At 40.5% G+C, this 24,999-nt stretch overlaps 1 protein-coding gene across 1 annotated transcript in view; it reads left to right on the top strand.

The window, feature by feature from the left end:
- Positions 1–1,160: 1,160 nt before the first annotated feature.
- The window catches only part of TESK2 (testis associated actin remodelling kinase 2), a gene marked incomplete at both ends in the record, with an annotated part of 57,402 nt that continues 33,563 nt past the window's right edge, over positions 1,161–24,999 (top strand). The window contains 3 exons of the mRNA XM_079536368.1: positions 1,161–1,382; positions 15,241–15,362; positions 21,273–21,321. Coding sequence (XP_079392494.1) covers positions 1,161–1,382; positions 15,241–15,362; positions 21,273–21,321 — 393 coding nt within the window. The remainder of the gene's footprint in view (positions 1,383–15,240; positions 15,363–21,272; positions 21,322–24,999) is intronic.

Below are 24,999 nucleotides of genomic sequence, written 5' to 3' on the forward strand. Positions count from 1 at the left end.
TCTTGCCTCTGTGTAATACAAGTCTGCTTGCTGCCCGGTCTGCTCCCTGCTTCCTTCAGGTGTTGTGTGTGCTGTGCTGGGTTGCTGTAAGTGAACAGTTCAGCGTGGGAAAGATGGATAACCTCCTGAGTGTAAGGTTTAAAGGGGGGGAAAAAAAGTAGGCCACCTGTCAGGTTTGCCAGTCCAAGTTGGATTTGATGGGCTCCAGTCATCCTGATTACTTCATCATCCTCTTACAGAGAAAAAAATTCCCTCACTGTTATTTTTTTTTTTTCTTCCCTTGTACTTTGGCAAATGTATCTTATTTCCTGTGTTTTCAGTTGAGCTGAAATTAATAGAGCTTTAAAAAGTGTGCTTGGGGAGAATTGTTCTGGCAGTTTCTTATAAGAAGACTTTGTTTTTGTTGCAGGATTGCTGATGGGTTTTATACATTTGTGGACTTGATCCTTGGTGGATACAAATCTGTGTTCTTACCAGTTAAGGAATTGGTCTTGGAACATGGATAGGTGGAAGCTTTGGAAAATAGGTTTTGGTTCTCCAGCTACTGTTATTGACAGCTAATAGTTTTCCTTAAGGCAACTGGAAGTTGATCTGTTTTTTATTGTTAGTGATCCTTTGTCCAGCCCCTTGTGTGAAATGAGTTCTTGTAATAGCACTGCATTGGTCACCAGCTGCTGTTGAAGCAGAATAGAGTGTAAGAGTTTGTGGGTTTCCTTCTGCTTAGTTGTTTGCTTTAGCAACCAGAACTTGGGGAAAAAAAAAAAAACCACCAAAAAAAAAAAAGTGGAGTGGGGGATGGTTGGGTGAAAGTCCTTTGTTGTCATTGAAAGATCTGAGCTCTACACCTATCAATTTATTTGCAGCCGGAACATAAAGTATTTTCAGGAAGCCAAAAGAAAAGTTAATTGGATTGTATTTTCTGATGATGTTGTGGGGGTGGGGGTGTATTTCTTTTTTTTTAGCTCTACTTGAGTGTCTTCTGCTTTTTCTGTGTTCCCTCACACTGGTTAGATTGTGTTGGAGTCCTATCAAACTTCATTAGATGTGTTTGTAATAACCTCAATTTCTTGCATTTCAGCACCCAACAAGAGGTGAGAAGACAGCAAAGTCCCTAAGATGTGAGAAGTCCTCCCTTAGCGAAAGAAAACCTTGTTTTCAAAATGGACCGAAGTAAAAGGAATTCAATAGCTGGATTTCCACCTCGCTTGGAGCGTGCTGAGGACTTTGATGGTGGCACTGGAGGAGATGGGACTACATCCCAGATAGGGAGAGTTTGGACCTCTTCGTACAGAGCCCTGATAAGTGCCTTTTCCAGACTTACCCGTCTCGATGACTTCACGTGTGAGAAAATTGGCTCTGGTTTCTTCTCTGAGGTGTTCAAGGTGTGTGTTCGGTTATTCTGCCCATGTTGATTGCTTCCTGTTTGGTGCTGAGAACATGTGAGAGTACTTCTTTCACTGAAGTCAAACGTTGCTATATTTGCATTACTCTAGCTAAGTGAGTGATGAAGAATTTGCAACTCTCAAATACTTCCTCAGCTGTTTTGCATCACCTGCGAGTTAGCTGGGGAGTTGCAGAGGGTATTTGGGAATTCAAGCTACAAAACTATTGGTCTAACTTTTGTTCCCCATAGTGTAGCGTGTTACAGAATCATGAAACGGCTTGGGTGCAGTGGGACCTTAAAGGTCATCTAGTCCCAACCTCCTTATTAAACTCAAATGACTGATTCCCTCATGTGTAAGTCTGGATGTCTTTCGTTTACCTTGATTCTTAGCTCTGTGGGATTGTACCCATTCCTTTTGCCAGTCTTTTGCTTCCCAGCACTAGATGCACCTCTGAATCGGTGAGTGATTTCTGAATTTGAAACTACAGAACTTATTGTACTGAAGTTAGTAGAGTTAGCTGCTCTTCTCTGTTCCCTTTGCTTCTTGTTATGCTGTATCTCTAACCCAAATAATGTGAGATTGATTTTGCAGTGTGTACTATGAGCAAGAAAGTCTGAGGTTGTCGGTGACTTGCTGTTAGAGTATTTGCAAAATGATTGAGGCCATTGGAAGGCAGTTTTGAAGTGCTCGTAGTATTTGTGCTGTCCTGACGATTGTGGTAAGGCCTATTGTAGAGGAATGGGATACTGAGTTTCTTCTAGGCTTCCAGGCATTGCAGAAATCACTTGTTTCCTTGTCTTAGTTCCTGGCTTCAAATGAACTCGCTCTCCAGATCGTTTCCATTTCAGTGAAATGCCAGAAAACTATCCTGCTGCATATGCTGTCTATTCCATGGTACTTAATGTCATCTTTTCTTTAAGAATTAAAGCCAAGAAACCTTTTATCCTGCTTTCCTGCTGTGAATAGATATGTGAATTAGAAAATGTATGTTATGTTACTTTATTTCCCAGAAGACATTCCTATCTTCATATGTACCTCTCTCTCCTCTTGTGTGAAGGCAAGTTGTTAATTGTTTTTTCTTTTGCTAGACACGTGAAACTCAGTTTACACTAACTCCAATTTTTATTTCTTTCAAAATAAAGAGAAGAGGGACATCGAAGTTTTGTATGTTGAGACTTCAGATTGAGGTGTTGCAGTCAGACAGCTGCATGCTGTGTGAACATATGTCCTAGGTGAAATAACTATGATACTCTGTCATGGCTGTGAGAAACGCCGTGGTGAAGCACCCTGGGGCAAGATGACTGCATGCCCAGCAGAAAAGTAAGGTAATTAGAATAATTAGGAAACAGAAGTAGGTGGGGGAAAAAAAGGTGGTTAAAAGCAAATGTAAATTTCCAGGATATGCAGTTACTGATTTCATTAAGAATATCTTATTTTGGGAGCACTTGCTTTACACAAGTGGTGACATACAGAGGTTTACATAAACGTGTTTGAGAACTTCTATTGATTGAGGAAAAATCCTCAAAAAATACCTGACTTACCTTTGTGTGCACAAAGAAGTCTGCTAACTTTAGAACACCTTTCCCTGCCTTTCTCCTTACAGCAGAACTGAGCTGGACGTCCTCTCATGTAAGTCTGCAATCAGCACCATTACTACAGACGTGCTTGTAGTCTGGGTATCTCGTGTCTGTTCTTTCCAGAAACAACTGCAGACCTTCTGCAGGGAAACAATGTTGATTTGAATGAACTTTTCAGATCAATTTAAGAGAGATCTCTCTGCAGTTTTGGCATAAAGTGGCAAGAGCGCATTATGACCTTGTCTTAGATGTGGTTCCATACTCACTTAGGCAAGTTTCTGTTCTGCTAGTTTATCAGCGTGACCACCTCTTTCATTAATCTCACTGAGCTGATCAGGTTTCTTTCAAGAACCTTGATGTGCTTCCAGGAAGGAGGGCCTCATGGTTTGACACAGTAAAAGTTCAGTCTGATCTGCAGGCTTCCAGGTAAACATTTGAACTTGAGAACAATCCAGGATAGTTCTAGATTTACTGCGTGAGTAACTTAGAAAAGCAATGAGGCTTTCCTTTTAAATTGGTAACAGGTATTAAAAAAAAACAAAACCCTTGTATCTCCAGAGCTTTTTAAGTTATTCATTTGCCTGTTTTGTGAATATCATGCATCAGGTTTGCTCAGGTAGTTTATCAAAGAGTACTTGCCCCATTTTGGGGATTTGAGGTCTCTGTTTTGCTATGTAACTCACAATTGTTTTCACTGATTTGTTCCCTTCCATCATTTCTGTGGAGCCTCCTTGATTAATATGATCTTTCACAGTGGATAGAAATGCTCTCTATGAATACGTTACAGCATGAACATGTGTACGTAATGTGTGCTAGGAGCAGTCGTCTTGCATTTCTAGGGCACTTTAACTCATACAAATTAAGCTTTGTGGTTTATTCAGCATTAAATATTAAGTTAGCATTTTGATTTTTGTCAGCCGTCATTACAGCAATTCAAACTCACTTGAATGCTAAATGTTGTAGAAATTAGTTTTGAAAAATGGAACTCTATGAAACCAGCAGCAGTGTAGTTTGAAGCAGCTGAGTGATGAGTTCCTGTTGTAATTTTCATTGGCAAGTATAGGCTTGACATTTGCTCTTCAATTGAGCTAGACAAAGGGGTTTTTTTGTAAGTGAGCGGTAATCAGCCATTGTCCTGAACTTCTTAATTCTTAGCTGGGAAGACCAATAAGAACTGGTGGAAGTAGAAGTAACTGTGGGGGAGGTGAACATCGTAGTGAAACTGTATTAGGAGGCAGGTACATCCTAAAATACACATGATGGAGCAGAAGTCAAACTGAAGTCTGTGATCCTCCTCTATTCAAATACATGTTCTGGTTCAAAGCCAGTACAAAACATTCAAGTTCCCAACATATTTCTTAAGGGTTTCTTGTTGGCACTGTGTTCTGTAGCTGAACTTCTGAGAGAGCCTGGAAATACTTGGACACTTCGACCTTTAAAGGAGGAAAAATGTTTTTTGCTGTTTATTATTTATGAAAACAAGGAGTATAAATCCAGTATGGGACTGTACAAGTTCTACGTTGTATTTATACGTTGGGAAGTTTGTGTTTCTGTGCAGATGTGGTCACTGGGAGTTTGAAGGTTTTGACTGTTAGAAGAGAATCCTCACAAGATGATTCAGCAGAAGGAAAATAACTTGTTTTGGTGGTTGTGTATGCAGGGCTGCCTCACTGCTGTTGTGGTGATGAGTGCAACTATTCGAAGCTCCCCCATCCCACAGCTGGGAGCTGGGCGTAGAACAGGGAGAATCGTTTTGTTGGAGAACGTGTTCTGACACGAGCGTTGAGGCAGAGCTGGGGCCAGAGCCCAGGTCGACTGGGCTGCAATCCTGGCTGCTTTGAACTGTGCGTTTAATTTTGTAGAAGCCAAGAGGGCTGGTGGTTGGCGACCCTGCAGGGGGATTGGAGCTAGGTTATCATTATGGTCCTTTTCAACCTGGGCCATCCTATGATTCTGCGATTCAGAGTTGTCTCTTTTTGTACCTTATGACTTCGTTACCACTTCTCTTGATTAATATTTCTCCCTGCCTGTAACTTCGTGGGCTTTGAGGAGTCTAGTGCAGAAATGCTTGATGCTGAGCAGTAATCCCTTTCCTCTTTTGGCCTTTGAACTAAGTATGACAGTACTTGCTATCTAAAATAAACAATGCAGAGAAAGAACTGTGCAAGAGAGTGAGTGACAGAATAACTCGTAGGGCTTCAGGCAGAAGGGCTATGAGACTATACAGGCCATTTGACAGAAAGTCTATCTTGAAAATAGATACTCATGTTGATCATGTTAGACTTTGCCCATTGTATCTTACTAGATGCTTGAAAATAAATGCATTATGAACTTTTCAAGCAGTTAAAGCTTGGAAGGGATATTAGATGATCTTAAGGCCACTACACTTCGGCAATAACTGGTATCTACCTCACTTTTTCAGTATAGGTTAAAGCCTTTCCATCATCATCTCCATCATCTTTATGTTTTTAAAGCAGACGCCCCAACTTGCAGCATCCCAGTTTTGTTCTTAACAGTGACTTGTAAGAACTCTCTTTTTGCTTTGCCATGCTCTTTCTGCATTAAGCACCACTTGTTACTGTAACACAATTTATGTTGCATTTTTTGCTCAGTGGGACTCCTAAATACATTGTCACATTGCTGCTTGCAGGAGGTATGTCTCCTGTAGATAAAATCTCTGTTTACAGTGAAGTTTTTCATTTGGATGTGTTAATTTTGGCTCTGATGTTCCTCAGGTACAGCATGGCCTTCCCTACGTAGAGAAATAATGAGAGCATATGCAACAGACTTTGAGCTTTTCTGAGTGGTAACTGGGATCAGTGAGCTGGAAGTGAGCACAGCAGAACACTGAGTAACACCAGGCCTAGCTCTGTTCCTCTGGAGCCTCAGCAGAAATTTCTCTTTCATGCTGCTTTGTCATGCATAATTCTGTCTTGAGCTGTCACTGGTCAGTTCTTAACCTAGTTATGGTCTGTTATGGCATGAAGTCAGATGTCTTACAGAAGTCCGTGTGTTTATGTTTGCATACAGCTGCTGTAAAATTAGTGTAATTTTATGCAATGACCTTAAATCTCATCACCAAATTTTAAAATAACATCCCATTTCAGCTTTACATTTGTAAGAACTACTGTAGCCTCCTTAGCTGAGCCAGGCTTAGGAATGTGAGATCTGTTTTTGGCAGATATTTTCAGTCTGTCCTTTAAACTTCCATTATTGGAGATTCTTTGATGTAGCCAAGATGTGATTTTCTTTTTATTATTATTTATTATTAAACTGTGCTTTTATAGCTAGAACTTTCCAGTTTTGGTTGTTTCTACAGCTGGTCATGTCTATTTGCTTATTGGCTCTAAAAGCAACCCCTTACTGACAGAGGGCTCAGTTTTCCTGTGGCTTTTAATGGTTTATCATGTCAACAGAAGCATTCTTCCAAGGCTGAAACGTCTGTGGATATGTGGAAGGAGGAAAGGAGCTGTTTGAATCATTTTATAAGTGAGGATGTAGAGAAGGGAATGCCAGTTTATATGAACAGGAGAGTGTGGCTGCTGGTTCTCCCTGAGGTTGGCATTATTACGTCAGGTTCTGTTTGTGCCATAGTGCCAGAAGTCCAAATGGATTAGGGAGTGAGTATAGAAGTAGGGTAGTGAGCAGGAAACTCAACCTATTGGTTACCCTTGGTTTTGTAGGCATGGGGAATATATCTAGTAAGTTTTTAAGTGACATCCATTTGTGCAGTGAGTGCCTTCCTTCAGCTAAGTGTGATGTGTTGTTCCACTTCTCAATTTATTCTTCCCTTCTCTTACTGTTGAATAGAGACATTGCAGTGTTCTTTCCTCCCAGGGCGATTTGGTGCTGTGACTGGCAGTGGATCTTGTCTCCACACATGCATTATGGTCTTCTTTTTTTTCAAGGGAAATTAATTTTAAGCTTAAAATCTTCCCTTTTTGACAACTACTTTCACCTCATTGAAAATGGCAGAAGCAAAAAATGTGGGGCTGAAGGCCTCTTATGTGAAACTATGGTGTTTAAAAACCATCATTAATTGTTAGCTTGGAATAGTCACTCTGTATTACATGAACTGGCCAAGATGGCTAGAGTAACTTGAAAACCCCAAGCCATTGAGTTATGTCAGCTAAGTGGCTCTAATCTCTTTTTACTCTGATATTTGTCAGGAATAGGAAGAAGCACCATTCTGGAACAGAGATGAGGCATAAATACTAAGCAGGATTACTTGTCTCATGCTGTGTGGATCAGCCTTTTGGAAACCTTTTAGCAACTGCCAAGATGCCTTGTATGGCAACCCTTCAGACAATCAGTTCCCTTTTCTTCCTAGTGACTTTTTGATTATTTAGGTGCCAAGATGCTGTCATCCTCGTCCTCCTCACTCAATTAGGCAGTGCTTTTAGCACATAGGCCTTACTCTGGTGGATCGTTACTATGACTTAAAAACCTCTTTGGTGTAATTATTCCCTCAGGATTATAAAATTCTCATGAGCTTTCATCCCCAGTCAGATGTGAGTGTCATTAAATTCAGAACTACCTGCCACGCTCGCGAGGCACTTATGCTCCCACATCTTTTGGAATTGAAATTGCTTTGAAAGACAGTGTAGAATGGAGAACTAATTCATATTTGACTTATCTGACATAAGTCCTGCTTTGATTTATTTTGTGGCTGGCTGTGTATGTAGCAATTATCACATAGCATCGGTTGAGGAAACTCTGGGACTGACTTAAAAGCTGTCACCAGGTAAGTAGCTCTTCTGCAAACCTTGCCTGTTGTAGTGGTGTTGCAAAAACTGAAAGAAAAAATACAGAAACACAATTTCTAGATTTTATTGTTGCCTGCAGTCTCACAGACATCACTCTAAGTAAGATCTAAAATTAACAAAACAAGCTAAAAAGGGTTTTGCATGCTGTGCATTTCACTTCACCTGGTTTGGTCAGCTAGCTTCTCCACTGAAGAGAAGAATCACTGAAAAATACTGCAGAACTGTCAATATACTTTGAAAGTGAAAGATTTGCTTCTTTAGTAAGAAGCCAGAGCAATCTGAGTTGAATAAGCGTGATGCTGAAATACTGAAAGAATACTCTATCAGAAAAGAAGATGATGTAAAATTTTCCATTTCAAAACGTCCTTATCACTTGTTTAGAAACGTGGCCTCCTCTAACTCCCATTGAGCAGCTGGTATGCTAAATGGCTGAGGTAAGCAGAGGATGCTTGCAAATCAGTAAGAAAAGCACTCTAATACTGTGACAAGTGGGGCCTTGAAATAACAGGTAACCTCTGGCTGGATTTTGTGTGCGGTACAGTGCCTTCTGTTGTTCCGGGTCCTTTGGGCCCTTTCTTCTCTTCTGGAAGAGAAACTGTGCCTATCTGAGTATCACTGTGCAGTTTCCCAGGGGCAAAGCAGGTGGCAAGATTCCCTTGGCACAGGAACGTCTGTGGTTTTTCTGTCTCATTTTCCATAATAATTTCTCAAGCGCAGTTAAAAGGTCTGCTTAGTTTTCTGTTCTGGATAGAGATGTGCAGGGTTGGCAGCTCCAGGATTTTCTGTTTTGCCAGCTGGCAAACATGCACATTTGTGTAAGCTCATTCATTGCTGATACTGAGCGACAGGTGCCGATTTACTGTTCTTCAAATAACGGTGTTGGCATGAACACGACTGAGCCTGGAGAACAGAATACATCCCTGAAGATCGTTGTGGCACACCTCTGTGAACACACTCAGCATTGGGTGGGGTAGAGTTAAATGTATTTCAGTGACAATTGTCACTGCTTTTGTCAGAGGCTGTGATTGTAGAGCATGTCTGTGCCGCTGAGTAATTTGAAATTTAAAGATGAGAAATGCAAATGGTTATATTCATAGCAATAACAGGACAGGTGTATTGTTCACAGCCTCAGATCACTGGGGAATGCTTCTTTGCAGCTCCTTAATAGCCACTGGAGTTAAAGAAAGGAAATCGAGACCTCTGTGATATGGTTAGTCTGCTGCTCCAGCTGTTCTGTATGAGGAGCATCCAAAATGTCTTTCTTCCAGTGGGTGCTGAGGCCATGTCCAAATTGGAGAGACTGCCTTCTCCTGTCCTTGTTCCTCTGTTTGGTGCTGCAGTGGCGCCGCTGCAGTGCTTTGGCACCTTCTGGATGCTGGTTTTACTGGAAGGGATTAAGGGTTGAAGAGAGGACAGAGCTGTGGAACTTTCCTTTGAGAAATCAATGTGGAGAAGTGTTGCTTTGTTAACCGACCCATAGCAGACCATGTGTGTAACACAGTAACTTCCATGTAGGCAAAATGCAGCTCCTCCATACTGCTAACTAATTATGGTAGCAACAGCTTTTGTGCCAGTGGGCTCTGCACAAAGGGGAGGTTGATTTCCTCCCTCGTGCATGAGTAACGTTTATTTGACAGATTTATGAAGGAAACGTAAGGAAATTGTTTCTGACCAAAACAGATCTCTCAAGGCTGCCATACAGATTTTAAAAACAAAGCCATCGTGTCTGTGTGGTGAATAGTTATAATGGCATCAGTGATATGGTGTGGGGTTCCATGCTTAGTGCCACCCTGTGTTAGTACATTAGTAAAAGACTGAAGATGATAGGAAAAGTCAACCTGGAGTATTTTGCTTAAAGCATCTGCAGGTTATGTAATTATCAGTCTTTCACACAGGATAAAAGCATGGTAACACTGGAAATATTTAACTGTAAATATTAAAAAAAAAAAAAAAAAAAAAAAAAAAAAAGGAAGTAAGGACACAGGTAGGGTACTGCATTGTGTATCTTTGGGTCACAGTAGTCATTTGCAGATGTCAGATTTCCATGACTGATAAATAGTGTTATCGCCTCCATTTTATAGACTTAGAGAGCAGATGCTTGGAACTGAAGGAGCCTGCTCAGGGCTACTCAGAGCTCATGAACAGCTCCCAGTGAGAATGAAGAGTAGTGCTCAGTTTTGTAATTCTGGCTCAATGTTTTCCTTTTCTGACTGTGACTTTGTGCTTGGGTATAAAGTACACACCTGGGCTGTACCCTCAGCTTGTGCCATAACAAAAAGTACGAGGCTCTGCTGCGTTTTGTTATCCAGCCCTTAAGTGGTGGGTCTGCTTTGAGCCTTCTGTATTGCAGAGGGAATTTTACAGGGTTACGTTCTTCTGAACTGGCAACAAAAGAAGTCAACTTCCCCACCCTGGCTGTGCCTGTTTATATCTGATCTCAAGCAGTGGAACAATGGTCCTCTGATTCATTTGTGCTTTCTCTCAAAATAAGACTGTGGTCTCTTTTTGCCTTTGATTTAATGGAGATCAAGTTGGTGGCAGAGCTGTGCGCAGATTCCTATCGGAGAATGGTTTGTTTAAAATAAATGGCTGCTGTATTCTGGGCCCTGGTTCTACATTACAGAGGGCAATGAAGAAAAACAAAATGCAAAAGAAAAATGAGTTTTTTTTGGCACACGCAAATGGGTTTCTAAAGTAACAACTGTACTGCTTACTAATTATAGGGGTTTTTGCAGAAAACTGGAGACTGGTGGTAGGTGTGGAATATGCTGTAGTAGCTGAATGTGTTACTTTGCTACATTGGTGACGTTAGAAGTTACTAAAGTTGGATCTTTGCCTTATGACCAATGCCATACCTTTGCACTAAAGAGAAATGATAAAAGCTCCAACGTTTTTTGTATTTCTCACTGTGGTGTTTTTTTTTTTTATTTTTTTAATTTTTTTTTATTTAATGCAACAGAAATTAGTGTATCACAATTACTGTCAAGCTTTTAAAATGTATTGATCTTTTGGGGGGTTGAAAAATTTCCCATGTATCTTCTGAACCCGTGTGCAAGCTCTTGTAACACACGTTGACTGGTTTTGTTTGGCAAGGCTTTGTTAGGATTGGCATGTTTCTCTCTTGCTACAAGTCAGTGTAGTGACATTATATACACTACTGCTCCCAAAACAACCCCAACTCAGACTCACTCCTCAGCATCAAGGTAGCAGCTTAATGTTATCTGCATCGATGTATTTCTTTAAGCTTCCATTAGTCACTAGTGATTTTCCTAGTGACGTGGCACTTTTGATGCGATATCAGCTTCACCACTGAGGATGTGTGCATCTGAATATGGGGCACTTTTAGTGCTTAGAAAAACATTTGAGATGAACAGTTTGTAGAACTGGATTTACAACCGGAGGAACAAGTTTGTCTCCTTAATTAAAGGGAGCTTTCTTCAATCAGAGTTTAGGCATTCTTTTAAGATATTCATCCCCAGGGTATGAATATATGTCCATGTGAGCATGGGGACTTGATGGCTTGACTGTGAGACTTGAACAGAATGCAGCTGACCCCAACCCTGTGCAGTTTTGAAAGATAACCACAACAAATTACTTTGAAATCAATGTTCCATGGCTGGAACACAATGAAAATACAATGAAAAACTAAAGGCAAAGCTGAAAGCTATATTGGCAGATCTGTAACATCAGTGTCCTTCAAATGCTCTTTTTAAGGACACCTGGAAAGGTGCAGTTAATAGTAAAGATTAGATGGGCCGTGTGGAAGATGAAATCACGTCAGTCTTCCCCTTCATCTTCAGTACAGGCAAACAGTAGAATTAATGTTTGGATATTTAGGAAGCTATGGCATACCTATGACCAAATAAACAGTTATCTAAGTGATATTTAGTCTTTCAATAATAAAACAAACAAAAAACTTTTGCAAGCAGTAAGTTAAAAATTAAAAGCAGCAATTTTCATGGCCATTTCTTGTATGAGCTGAGCACAATGTTTACATATTGGCTAGTTATTTTGAAAGTGAGCTCCCCTCAATTGCTGTTACAAGTTTTCTTTCAAATATTTACTGTTTCTGTGCCTGGTTCCATCACTTCACTGCATACCTCTTATTTCAGTAGGTAAGGAGGTCTGGGACCAGAGCATGGTCTGAAGACCCCGGCCAGGCAGGCCGTGCAGCTAGCCGTAGCCAGGTCAAAGCACTTACAAAGTACTTTGATCCTAGAAGAACCAGAGTGCAAAGGGACACTTTAACTGCCTGCCAGCAATAAAACAGGGAGGCAATATCTGGTTACTGTGACCTCTGAGTTAGAGACACATAGGTAAGCAGACTGAGAGTCAGAAGAGTGTGCAAAGCAGCATGGGAAGGCAGCTGTAGGATTGTCAAAATATTTCCAAGCACAGACCTGATCAGCCAGACATCACTGAAAGGTTACTTGATCTCATATGCAAGGAACTCTAATTAATAACTACGTCAACAGCTTCGGTAGTTTCATAGCCATCTGCTAGGGATCCTTGTTTATATCTTGAGCATATGGGCATGTGCTGAGGCAAAATGTCCTATAAGCAAATACTGCTTTTGATCAATAATATTTCTAAAATCTACTGTTAGCTTCTGGAGCTGTTGTCTTATGTGCGCATTAGTAGCCTGAAAGGAGATAAAGGTTTAGAAAAGCAGAGAAAGTTCAGAAAGGCAGAGTTTTGGCAAGGAATACCAGCACAGAGCCCAGTTCAGTTTAGGCTGTGAATGACAGCTAAGTAGGTGCACAAGGTGTGTAACTGATAGCTGTGGCTGTAAGGAAGAGCTGACAGCTCAGATGGTCTGGAGCTTGACTGAGACCTTGAAAGCAGGACCCGTCTGTTCCCTCTTGGCAGTCCATTCTTACTGTGGAAATGCTTTTTGTCAACAATGCTTCAGAGGACAGGCCACAATTAGCTTTATGTATACTCTAAGTGACTGGTATTGTGTTTTGTAATATATAGGCTAATATCTGGTCTTTATTCTCAATATTGGTTACTTACCTCTTGAGAAGATGACTTTCAGGCTTCAGTTCTGCTTTTCCCTCCTAACTCAACTCTTAACTCGTTCTCTTGTGTGAGAACGAGTCCCTGTCCTCTCACCTCTGCTTTGGTTTGATTTGGTAATCTGCTGTTCTATCAGATTCAGGGAGAATATGTCCTCCAACATCAGAACAGTAAACAGAAGCTCAAATAAAATGACTGGTATTAGCTTACAGTGTCCCCTTAATTGAAACAGAAAGCAGCACAGTGCCAGGTGCCTTTTAGACACCTGTTAACATGCCCAGATGCTAGAAATTGAGCTATTTCTAACTGTGATCAAGTGGATTTTACAAAACAAAAAGGCCCCAAAGCCCACCGCACAACCCACGGCAGCCTTTCAAAGAGATTGCAGGAATATCCTGAAATGGAGGATGAGAAATATTCTTTGCAAAGACTGCTCATTTCTTTCTGTTCATGGAGTTAGTACTGTGGGCAGTCCAACCTTTGAGAAGTAGTTGTTAACCTCTTCCTTTTGCCTGTCAGACCTGAAAATCCAGGAAGCACACAGGATAGTTGCTTCAAAAACGCCTTCAGAAGTTTACATAGCTCAAGAATAGAGACCAGAACAAGGAAAAGGCGAAGAACAAGGAAAAAGGTCCTATGGTGGGTCTCTAATTTTACCTAAAAGCTGAGGCAAAAGAACTTGAAATTTTGGCGTGGAGCGAAGTGAATTAGATAAATGGCCAAAAGGTAGCAGAGTTAATGACGAGCCAGTACTGCTCAGGATGGTATTTCATCCAAGTTTCTGCTCACCTTCTATCTCTGTTCCTTCCCTGTTGGCAGACCTTGAAGCTTCTGTGTCAGTGGAAAGCTGATTTCTGTTGAGAATAGGTCTTTGCCTGTATGTCTTAAGCTTCAAATTCTTTGCCATTCCTTGTAAAGCCCAAATGACTCCACCATAACACCCAGGATTCCTCACCCTTCTCCCAGAGGAAGTGTTTCTTGTGCTGTTATATATAGATGGAAAGTTTTAAAATTGTTCTTATTCTTAATTTGCATTGGTAGAACAAATTTCCCTTAAATCTATGAAAGCTTTTCTTAATTTTCGCTCCCCAGCCAAAGAGTTGACACAAATAAAACTGAAATCTAAATAAAATACATATTTAAAAATACATGCATATGGAAATAGACTTGTCCATCTCAGCTTGTTCATTCAAATTGGCTAGGTATGCAAAAGCTGCCTAAAATTAGGAGTTAATGAAAGCAGACAATAGACACAGGAAACCTGGCAAGTAACAGTAAACCTCGTCAACTTAACATGCAATCATCCCACTTAAAAGTAATAAGCATGCCAAACAGGCAAAACAGGTTAAACGTGGAGCAACTCTGGATTATCTTGTTATAACACCAAAGCTGTAGTTTGACCAGGTTTGTTTGTTTGTTTTTAAAGCCAATATTACCACTGAAAAGAGAAGTTTCAGCTCACCAACTTACTGCTAGTTTCTGCTATCCATGGTGTCTCTACACCCTTCTCCATCTCCTTTCTCTAATCCTTTTCACAGCGGCATTACTGAGTGAGTGTGAGTTAGCCAATTGAGAAGCTCATGCATGGGCAGGGGAGGAGCAGGAGAAAATGCCTGAGAGCTATTTTTCAACTTGCTCAGTCTGATGATGTTTGCCACTCTTAGCTGCACTGCTTCCCATACTGCCCTGCACTTCTCACTAGGATGGGGAGTAGGCAGGTATCTCAAGCATTAAGACAGACACACATCTAAAACATGACACCGTTCCCTCCAGTACTTCCCTGTGCTGAATTTGTGCTTCTTGTTTAGGCGAAATGCTCCTCTTGTTCTTGTAGACCGTGGGCAAATGAAACCTGAAAATAGGTATCACCTGATGCCTTCAGCATACTAGTGGGCATCATTGCTGGAAGGGATGTCCAGCTTTCTTCTTATTTCCACTTGTCTGGAGTTCAGCTGTTCTTGTTGTAACTCTGCTTCGCAGTGTGAATTTGAACAAATGCTTTATCTCTGTTAAGCGTATCATCAGGCTTGTGCCTCTAGTCAAAAAGGAAACCTGGGCTGCCTGTGAAATTTGCCCATGGCTGTATAATGCAGGGCCTCTCATAACACATTCTGTGGATCCTTAAAACCAACCACTGCCCTGGGAAAGGAAGAGGGGTGAGTGAAAAGCAATTGAGTTTCATAGACTCAGAGTAGGGAGCTTTATCTCCCTGAACAAATAAGTGACTACTTTCACTTGTACCCAGAAGCTGATAATTTTTTTTCAGCTTCTCAAACTTGATCATCAGTTGCATGGGAAGTGTAAAACGCCTTCCTTCATTTGGATGCTGTGCCTATTGAAAGTAATTGTGTGATAAAGATGAGAGAAATCAGAATATACATCAAGTCAGTTGTCATAAAGTATATTTAACCTGTTCTACAACTTTACTGGTTTTTCAGCCTTGTTTCATGTTACTAGGATATGTCCTTACTGCTTTTTGCTTGTATCCTGTAGGTAAGACACAGAACTTCAGACCAGGTAATGGCTTTGAAGATGAACACGCTGAACAGCAACAGAGCGAACATGCTGAAAGAGGTTCAACTTATGAATAGACTCTCACATCCAAACATCTTAAGGTATACTGTTTCTCTTGTGAAATGTTTGGAGATGCACTTCCTGGTGTATCTGGTATCCAGTGGATAATAATGACCCTTGGCTAATTGGGAATAAAAAAATTAAAATTTTTCTTTGCCAGTGCTCTAGAATGTATCGCACCTTTTTACAAGCTATCCATTCCAACACGCCTTCAGTTAATTTTAAGATGGTAGTGCGAAGATTCTTGCCTCTTTACCATTAATTGCACTTATGAATGTAGTGAACAACTACTGTTACAGATTATTTGAGACTACTTTTGCTTCTTTGCTGTCTGTATCGACTCATTTTCACACTTACAAAAGCCTTTTAAGGTTTTTATTCCAACCTACAACCACCAGTCTGGAGTCTGGATTAGCCTGACTTTCTTCCATCCTTCAACACTGTAGACATTACTTACAGATAGGTTTGTGTTTTGTCTTAGTGACCTTAGACGCTTTTGTGCACAGAGTTGTGTCAAGATGTTCCAATTTCTCTGTTTCTAATAAGTCATGAAGTAGCAGTTTGGTTTTTTAGGCTTTAAAAATAATTTGGTTTTTTTTGGCATGGGGTTGTAAGGCTAATTTTAAATACCCCCACTCTCATTTCAATGTTTTTGTGCTCAAATTCTGCATTTGGCCAGCCATGTAGATATCTATCTTAATCAGAAGACACTGAAGAGCTTAGTTTTCACTTACCAAGTTTCCAGTAAGTACGTAATCTCTGTGGTAGCATTACAAAGATTCCAGTGGTCAAATATATACATATATAAAAATACCTGTTAAAAAAATCTTGATGGAAAATTCATTAGGAAAAGTGAGAAACTATCCTCCACTAAGGGTTTATTTTGGCTAAAATGGAACCTCTTGGTTAAGGATGTTTTGGAATAGAAGTTCTTGCAGCTGCACTGAATGGTGACAAGGGGATTGTGATCTTTTGTCTCCCTCTCTCTTGCTTCCTATTTCTGTTAGCAAACGTGATTCCAGAGGCAGAGAAGATGTTAACTGTGGTGTAGTAATTTATTCAGTTGCTGTTTTGGTGATCATAAGAAAGAGCTGCTTTTCTTGTTCTTTGTTTACATCAAGGATCAGATTAGGGATGTTTCAGGAGTGAAAGCAGACTAGTGGTGTTCCTTAGTGCTCAGCACTTTCTACTGTCAACTGCATCATCTCCTATCTCCATCTCATCCTTGCATGCAAACTGGAGGACTAAAATGCTTTTCTGTCTTGGCTTGATGCTTCTGCTTCCTGTGAACATGAGATGCTGCTGCCTTCTGGCTTATCACATCTTACCTCAAAGCAGATGGTAAGAGCAGGAGTGGAAAGGTGAGCTGGGCTTCTGGTTTGCACCATATAGTGTTTACTGCAGTCATGTTAATATGGGGTGGCTGATACATGGTAAGACAAATAGCTGGGACTTGGAGAGCCAGAGGTTTGGAACATTTCTTCACTCCCTTATTAAATTAAGTCACACTTAAGTGCAGTGCTGTTCAAGGTTTGGGTTAGATCTGCTACCAGGTCTGGTGTATGCTTCAAAGTGTTTTTCAGCACTTTGATGCTTCTCTGAATGCTGATGTTGCGCTGCAGTCATGAGTTTTTGCCTAAGTCAAAAGAAGAAAATGGAGCTGGAAAGAGCTCAAGGAGGCTGTTGTTGTCTCAGAGTCTGGAGCTCTACAGCTCCCAGCCTTGGAGATCTGATACCTTCTCATTCTGGTTCTGATACCTTTACATTCTGGAAATGTCTTACAGGTGTGTTTTTCTTATTTTGAGAAATGAAGTGGTGTGCTAACACAGATAATCTATTCCTTGTGCTGTCTCTTAAATTAGTATATCTTCAATTTTGAGATAGAATTTCAGTTTTTAATATCACTACTGTTTTCATGAAAAATACTTCTTTCTTTAATCTGTACCTCAGGGACTTCATTTAAAACATCCTGTACGCAGAAAACCTTAAATTATGGCTTAAGTGCTCTCATGGGAGCCCTTGGAGATATTGCTGTGTTTGGCAGTGAGTGTGTAGGCAGATTGACTTGTTGATTAAATCTGCTTTGCTGTGCATACACACCAAAACATAACGTGCACACTGCTTTCTTACTCTGTGGACTTTAAGGAGAATTTTCCTTCAGCTACTTTTGGACACATCCAGCACCCTGGAAAGACAATACAATTTTTTAAATGCATTTTCTCTTGTCAAACTTTCCTTCTCGTGAAATTGTGATTGACTTTGAGCCACCAGGTAGAAGGACGGCTTTTGTCTTTTAACATCATTTTTCTTGCATTGAGTGATAGCTTAAAAGAAAGGAAAACTTTTATTTTAAACTTTTCTGTATGTAATGTAGTTATCTAGTAGGAGTATCTTATAAATGCTGCGTGCAAAGCAGCAGAAGATAGGATGTGTTGTGTGTAATATGTTACAGAGTGGATAGATAAAATGTTTTGCCTCTCTCTTGAATCAAAAAGCAAGTGTAGAAAACTAAGTAGGTTTTTAGAATGGTGCCTAAGACATCAGGAAGGGTTCTAATGCAGATTCATGCTCTCCTCCCTTTCCAGCAATAGCCAGTGCAATGAAATAAGCATCTACCTGTCATTTGAACTCATTTCTCTGTGTATTAGTGAGCTGTATGAGTTTTTTGTATTGGTGAGTTTGGTTTGCTGCTTATTTTTAAAGTTATCCTCAATCTCCTGAATTCTTTTATAGAAGCAAGCAGTGGATTTCAGAGGTCTGTCTGCCTCTATCTAGCTGCCCTCGCTTTGTCTGTAGAGCAGAGACGTTCCACTGAAGTTCTTTCAATGGAAAGCATGGATCCAATATCTGGATGTCCACAATGGCTGTTTAATCTGGATGTTAGTTCTGTGTAATCTAACAAAGATGCCAAGGTTGGGCACTAGGGTTCTTAGTCCCCAGTCCTGTCCAGAACTTTCTCCCCTGCGGTCTGACTGAACTGAATGAAAGCACTTTGGGTAACTGCCCTGAAAGGTTCAAAAATGTGCAGAATACTTCTTTCTCCTCTTCTTTAGGAGGACAGGTGATACAGACTGTGAAGATGTTCTGCACTGTACTTAGCAGCGTGGACTCAAATGGCATCCCTTAGACTTGCAGCCTCTGGGGAAGATTTTCCAGCTGCTGGTTTCAATTTTGGAAGTGATTCAGCCTTCCTGATAAGGCTGGATGTACTGTCTTGAAAAATAAGCTTTCTTATATCTGCAAGTAGTCACCTCTGCTGTGGATGACTTACTCACTGAAGCTTCTTCCAACTAGAAATGTTTATAGGAAGTGTAACCCTTGGCTGCTGAGACATTCTGCTGAAGTTCACCTACGAGCGCATTTTGGCTCTGCAGACGGGGCGTCTCGCCAGCAGGAATCATCTCAGCTGAACTGGGCCAGCATGTCAGCTTCCTATCCACAGGGTTTGGAATCTCCTGTGGGCCGATCTCAGAAATTGGAATCTTATGTTAAACTTGATAATTGTATTTCCTGATAGCTGCTGCATATATTACTTTCTAGTGAGAAAGCTTTTCTGTAGTATTTTGTAGCAGTACTTGGCTTAACCAGGAGACTTAGTATTGCTTGATACAGCAGTTAAGATGATGTTTTCCAGGAATTTGAATCGCTAGAGGTCTCTTCTATCGATGTATTTTCCAGAGCCTGGAAAATGAGATTCTCGACACAATCTATTGATGGTTTCATTGTGTTGCCTGTAAGCTCATTAAGCCTGTTTTATCAGTGTATCTGGTTTCTCTTTTCCTGGCTAATATCTTCCAAAGATGTGGGCTTTACAAATATAATTTTGTCCTGCATTTTTCATGCAGTCATGATATGGAACATGATATGGAACTTTGCTTTAATTTCTGGTTTAAGGTTAGAAATGTTAGTCTGTTTCCTTGTAGAAATGCAAGATGCTGAAGAATTGCTGAGCTCTTACTCTCGGTAACTTGAGCTGGTGTGCCTTTCCTGCTTGAAGTGTAGGTTCACTGAGGCTATGAATATGTTTCCATTGAGACTTCTTTTGAGCAAACAGGTTATCAGAAAAGGGTCTGCCAGTATTTTGATGAGAGACATTTCTCCTGTTTGGTGAAGTCGACACGTGTAACAGAATTCTTAATTGCATTTATATATTAGAATTAAGTCAAATACAATGAAAGCCTAATTGGAAGTAAAGTAATATGCCTTTACAAAGGAAGAGTTGATAATCAGATGAAATGCTCTTATTTGTCTAACCTCAGTTTTTGTTGAATGAAAGTACTGCAGCATCCAGGATTAACCTCGTTAGTGTGTTTCAGAAAAGAGAAAATACCAGTTCCAAATTTTAAGTGTTATCTTGGATTAAGTGAAGCTGTTAACACCGTACTTTATAGACCTTGCAGAATGCGTAGAAGTAGAAGCAGATTCCTGCTTTGGAGAGGTCCACGTTTCTTAGTTGTAGGAAGCTTGGTTTGTGAACACATTTACAGAAAAGTTCATATGCAGTTGCTGTGTGAAGTGAAACTCAGAGCAATGTTTGTGTAGATGATGTATCTAAAACAGCTCTTCTTCCCCGTCCCCTAAACACCTGTTGTGCACTATTGCTCTTCCTTAAGCGAGAGGAATTGTTTTCACTCTCAAACAAAAGAAAAATGCCTATTTCGTTTGGAGAAAGTAATATTTGAGGTAAGAGCAGACAATAGACTTTAAAGTAAGAGTTCTGCTACTTTTTTTTTTTTGTTGTTATAAAAACAGATTTCCACAGCTCAGCTTATGCAAAGAACCTTACTTATGTTATTTCTCTTTGGCTGTTTGTAATTTACCAGTCAGCTGTTAGGCAAGAGAACAGTAAGGATCATTCATTTGTTCAGAAGCAGCTTAGCTGAACTAGTGCTGTGTCTTGCATCATTTTGGTTTTAAATTCAAAAAGTTTTGAGGCTATAAAAGGGCCTTTTCCTTCAACTTGATCTCTGCAGGGTTCCCATCACATTTAATGGCATTGTGCCTTTCTACCTCTTGTGAAGTGGAGGTTTCTGAACGCTGTGAAATGACAGGCAATGTGTTTTTGCCCATAGAGACAAAAAAAAAAAAAAAAATCTAAGTGATGAAGTTGACAATTGGCTCATCTAAAAATAACCAAAATCTTGGCAGTGCAGGGAGGACTGCAAGGTGCCTACAGGTTAAGTTGTACTGAGCTTTCTCACAGGAGATGTTTATTGTTACTGTTAATTTGCATTTTGTTACTTAGAAGTTCAGCTTGTATTGTAGAATAATGAGCTTTTAATTTTTCCTCTTATGTTCAAATATGACACTTTCTCTGTCATTATGCAGAAAAGTCAAGGGATTGATGGTCTTTTCTTTTAGCAGGACTCTGAACCTTGCACAGAGGGATGTACCAGATACCATCAAAACTTGCTTTAATACGAGTGTTGAAAACAAAAGGGAGGCACTGGGGAAAAGAGAAGTATGCTGCATGCACATGCCCTCACAGTCCTCTGTGGTTAGGAATGGGGTAGAAAGGAACATCTTCATGCTTATGCAGCACAATGAGAAGGGAAGTAATTTGCACTTTATGCAGACCAACAGTGGATTACTTGGCTTCATTGGAGCAGGGAGCTCTGAGACTGTTCCTTTCTGCAAAAACATTATATGCTGGCCTTTGCTTGTAGTTAAGTTAGTAACTTTCCATCTTGTTTGAGCAGTTTCCTGTGCTCTCTTGGAACACATATTGCAGTGTAGGCATATAATTTTGTTTTGTGCTGAGACTTTTAAATAATTGACCTTGAGGTATGCATTGTCTGAGGCTGATTATTTTTTTCCCCTTTTTCCTTCTTTCTTGTGATAGCCACTACTTTCTGTTATCCTTGTTTCTTTCTAGAAAACAAAGAAGAAAAAAAAAAGTGGAGGGGGGGAAAGAAAACCCAAACCACTTCTCTTTTTTTTGTTTCTTGTAGGTTTATGGGTGTCTGTGTGCATCAAGGACAGCTGCACGCACTTACTGAGGTAAGGCTATTTCATGATATATGCACTCAATATGAAATTGCTCACAGGCCAGATTCTGCAATTGTTCTTCACCTACAGTCATAGTTTCTTTTATGGGGCCTTAATAGATAACCATGTACTGCTTGCTATGCAGAGGTAAGCTTGCAGTGTCAGGCCTTAGAACTGCATTCACTGATAGCCCTTGGATGTGTTTTATCATTAAGATGAAAAAAATCATAGTAGGAACATAAAGTTCCACTGATAATATTCTGAATTGGAGATTTGGGTTGCCATCGAGGTGCTCCTAAGTCATACTTGTTCTGGAAATGTTGCATTGCATTTAAGTCTCATTTACTATTCTCTGATTTCATATGCATTTCACAGATGAATCAGGGATATTTCAGCTGGGTGATATCAGTATATTCAGTTCCTGCTATCTTCTTACAGCTTAATCTGAATTCTGTGAAGGGGAACTATTGCACTGCCTGTATTTCCTGGCCAAGGTCTAATTATCAAATAAGAAACAGAAATTTTAGCTCACGTGGGCCTTCCCACCAGGTTTCACTGAATTGTGTTTAATCTCCCTCAGGAAAAACAAACAAACAAAAAAATCCCACACCAACCAGAAGGGAGGGTTCTCTTGCTGTGAATAGTGTTAGCTATTTTGTGTCAAAAATCAATCCGGTGTTTGTTCTGCTGTTTTAGTTTCAGTACAGATTGAGGAGATGCTCCTTTTTTGTAAAGTTCATGGTTCTTGTTTACATTTATTTTGTAGGAACTGCTTAATTAAAAAAATTAACCCTTTTCTCTCCTACCTGAAAGTAAGACAAGTGGTAACACGTATGTTGTTACTTATTGATTACAGTGGATTCCTGGTGCATTTGCCTAAGAATTACTTAAAAAATTTTACATTAAAGATCCCTGCAGAGTTTTGAAAACCAGATTAGCTCTCATAGCATGCTATAAAAATATGTGTAGCGATTACTTGTGTGTAGCTTGTCTTGTGTGGACCAAAATGGACACACATAATCCCTTTGATAGGAAAAACTACAACCTAAGGGCAAGTTGATGTGTAGGGAATCCACACGTTGTTTTTTCCCATCCAGTAGTTCTTCAGTTTTATAGGGTGTATGGAATAGTTGTGTGTTCTGCTGGTTGAGGTGCTCTTTGTCTTGAAATGTGTGTACAGTAATGATTCAGTGCTGATGACTTGTGAAGGTTAGGGAAGGGGGCTGAAATGAGCAGCTGAAGGTGTAACTAGCAAGATGTACATGGTGAGTCACCAGCTCAAATATAGCCCAGCAGGATAAACAAATTATCCACCATCTTGTGGCTTCTTTCAGCTTGTGGTTCTCCTACCTTCCACAGCTTAACATAATTGATACTAGCCTGACACTGCCAGCACGTAGAACTTCTCCCATGGTATTACTTCTGTGGGGATGAGCAATTGATTCAGCAGCCTGTTCCTCAGTAGATAGCTCAGTTACAGGGAGAATCCTTTCTCTCACTAGCCTACCCTGGATCTGTTCCGAAAGGAGCTTAACTATCATTTTTGTCCTGGATTATGGTTAGTAAGAAACGTTGTGCTTTGGTAGTGTGGCTGATGATATTTCTAAGTAGAAGAGATACAGCATCACTTAGAGCTCATGTCTGAGGGGGCGGTAGGAAATCATATTTGTTTGCATGTGTATGTTTTCATGATATAAGAAGTTGAGCTCTTGTTACAAGTGACTGGTGAATGGATTTAGATGACTTGTGCTTAGTAGCCCCTGTGCTATTAGCAGGCGAGGCAGCAGGCCCAAACGTCAGAGGAGCATTGAGCATTTTATAAGGTAGTTAAGGGGCTGTAGTAGTAGCATGCAGTACTTCGTTATTGGAAGACAGTCGTCTGTGTTACAGATTTCTCTTCTTGTGTCTTTAAACACATGGAGAGCTAAACACAAGGATCATGCAGAGCAGGTTTTTTGCCTGAGGGACCTCAGTATGTAGGCCTTGGGTTTTTTCCCCATTGGCAGCATTTTGCATTGCTTTAATTGTCCTTTGTCTTACATGACTGTTACTGAAGCAGATTTTTTTCCCAACAACAAAAATTTGTTTAATTATAGGTTGTCCTAGGATTTTGACCTTTTTCTAAATCTACAATCATACCAGTTTCAAAAATGCAATATTATTTTGAAGTTCTACTCAAACCAGAAACTGTGGCATATGCTGCTGTTGAAGTAGTTCAGTATCCATGAAGACACAGGATAATTTGGGGGTGGTGGGGACCTCTGTCATTGAAAGCATAGCATTAAACATTCAATGGAAGTAGAGCTCAGATGAGTTAGCAGGTTTTAGATTGTCTCACAAACATCAAACTGATGGGCATAGATTTACTGTGCTCACTTTCTGTAAAACTAGGAACTGAATATTTGTTAATATTCACCTCTGATCTGTGGCTAATGGTTTGGTTCCAAGGCTGTGAGCCTGCAGTGCTTCCTGCATGCACTTGCATGCCTCTCCAACCTAAGTCCAGTCTCTCTTTCAAGCTTCTTGGTGTTTTCTGTCCACTTCCTTAATCTAACAGCTTTATTACCTACTGCTTCTTCATCTCCTGGCACACAGCATCCTCAGATGTTGAGAATTTTGTAGAGAGGTACAGTGGCATCAGTTGGCATGAGGCATTGCTGAGCTTTCAGGCACCAGTTAGGAGCCACTACCAGGAGATTATAAAACACATTTTTGCGTTGCATGTTGCATAGGCTCATGCTATTACACAAAGGCAGGTAATGTAGTTTATGGTCTAGCATATAGCAGCTACTCAGTGCCTTTTTGCTGAGCTTAAATTCTTTGTTGAACTCCGTTAAGTACATTTATTTGAATTGCTGAGAGAGATCACGCTTAAATATCATTAGAGCTAGATGTATGTGAATGTATGTGCACAGAGACACACAGCAAGGTAATTCCTTCATCAAGGAAATGCAAGTCCTGACAGCTGCGTGTGTAGAAAATGAGCAAGGGAGAGCTATTGTGTTGATTGAGTTATCTTGAAATTGCAGTGCCTTACAAACAACAGCTAATTGTTACTAGAAAAACTAGGAAAATAAGGCACAAGTGTTCTGCTGCCACAATTTGAAGCTTTAGCTGCGTTTGCTCAGTGCAGGATCTGATGTGCATTGGAGCTTTTTCAGACCGGCTGCAGGGCTGTGGCGCTGAGATGAGAGCACAAGGGCAGCAGCTGAGGGCTGGGCACTGTTACTTCAGCCAGCAGCTGGATATGCTGTCTGCCTAACACACCACTCCAGCAGTGTTTCAGTTTTTCTCCTTGACATCCTCCCAAGTCAGTCCTCCTGCTTCTATCCCAACATCTGGTGCACTATTGATGTTTCCCGAGTCCAACAATCTACGTGAGCAGCCTTTGTTTTAAGAAGCTGTGTATGTGGCATGTGAATGATTATGAAATGATTGTAAGGGACGAGCCAGCCATTCTGGGCACGTGGCTCCTTCAGTGGCTTCCATACCCCATTTGATGAGTCCTTAGCAACAGCCTTGTGTGGTGCATCTTTCAGAGGCTGCATGCATGAAGGTGCCTTGAACTCTAAAACGTCTGTATCATCTATATGCTCAGGGTGTTGATGTGTGCAGCAAACAGCAGTGCAGTTTTAATGCAGATATACATGCCAAGAACTGATGTAAGAAAAAGGCCTTGACATGCTGCTT

The sequence above is a fragment of the Tetrao urogallus genome (genome assembly GCF_951394365.1).
Source record: "Tetrao urogallus genome assembly, chromosome: 5".
Lineage (NCBI taxonomy): Eukaryota > Metazoa > Chordata > Aves > Galliformes > Phasianidae > Tetrao > Tetrao urogallus.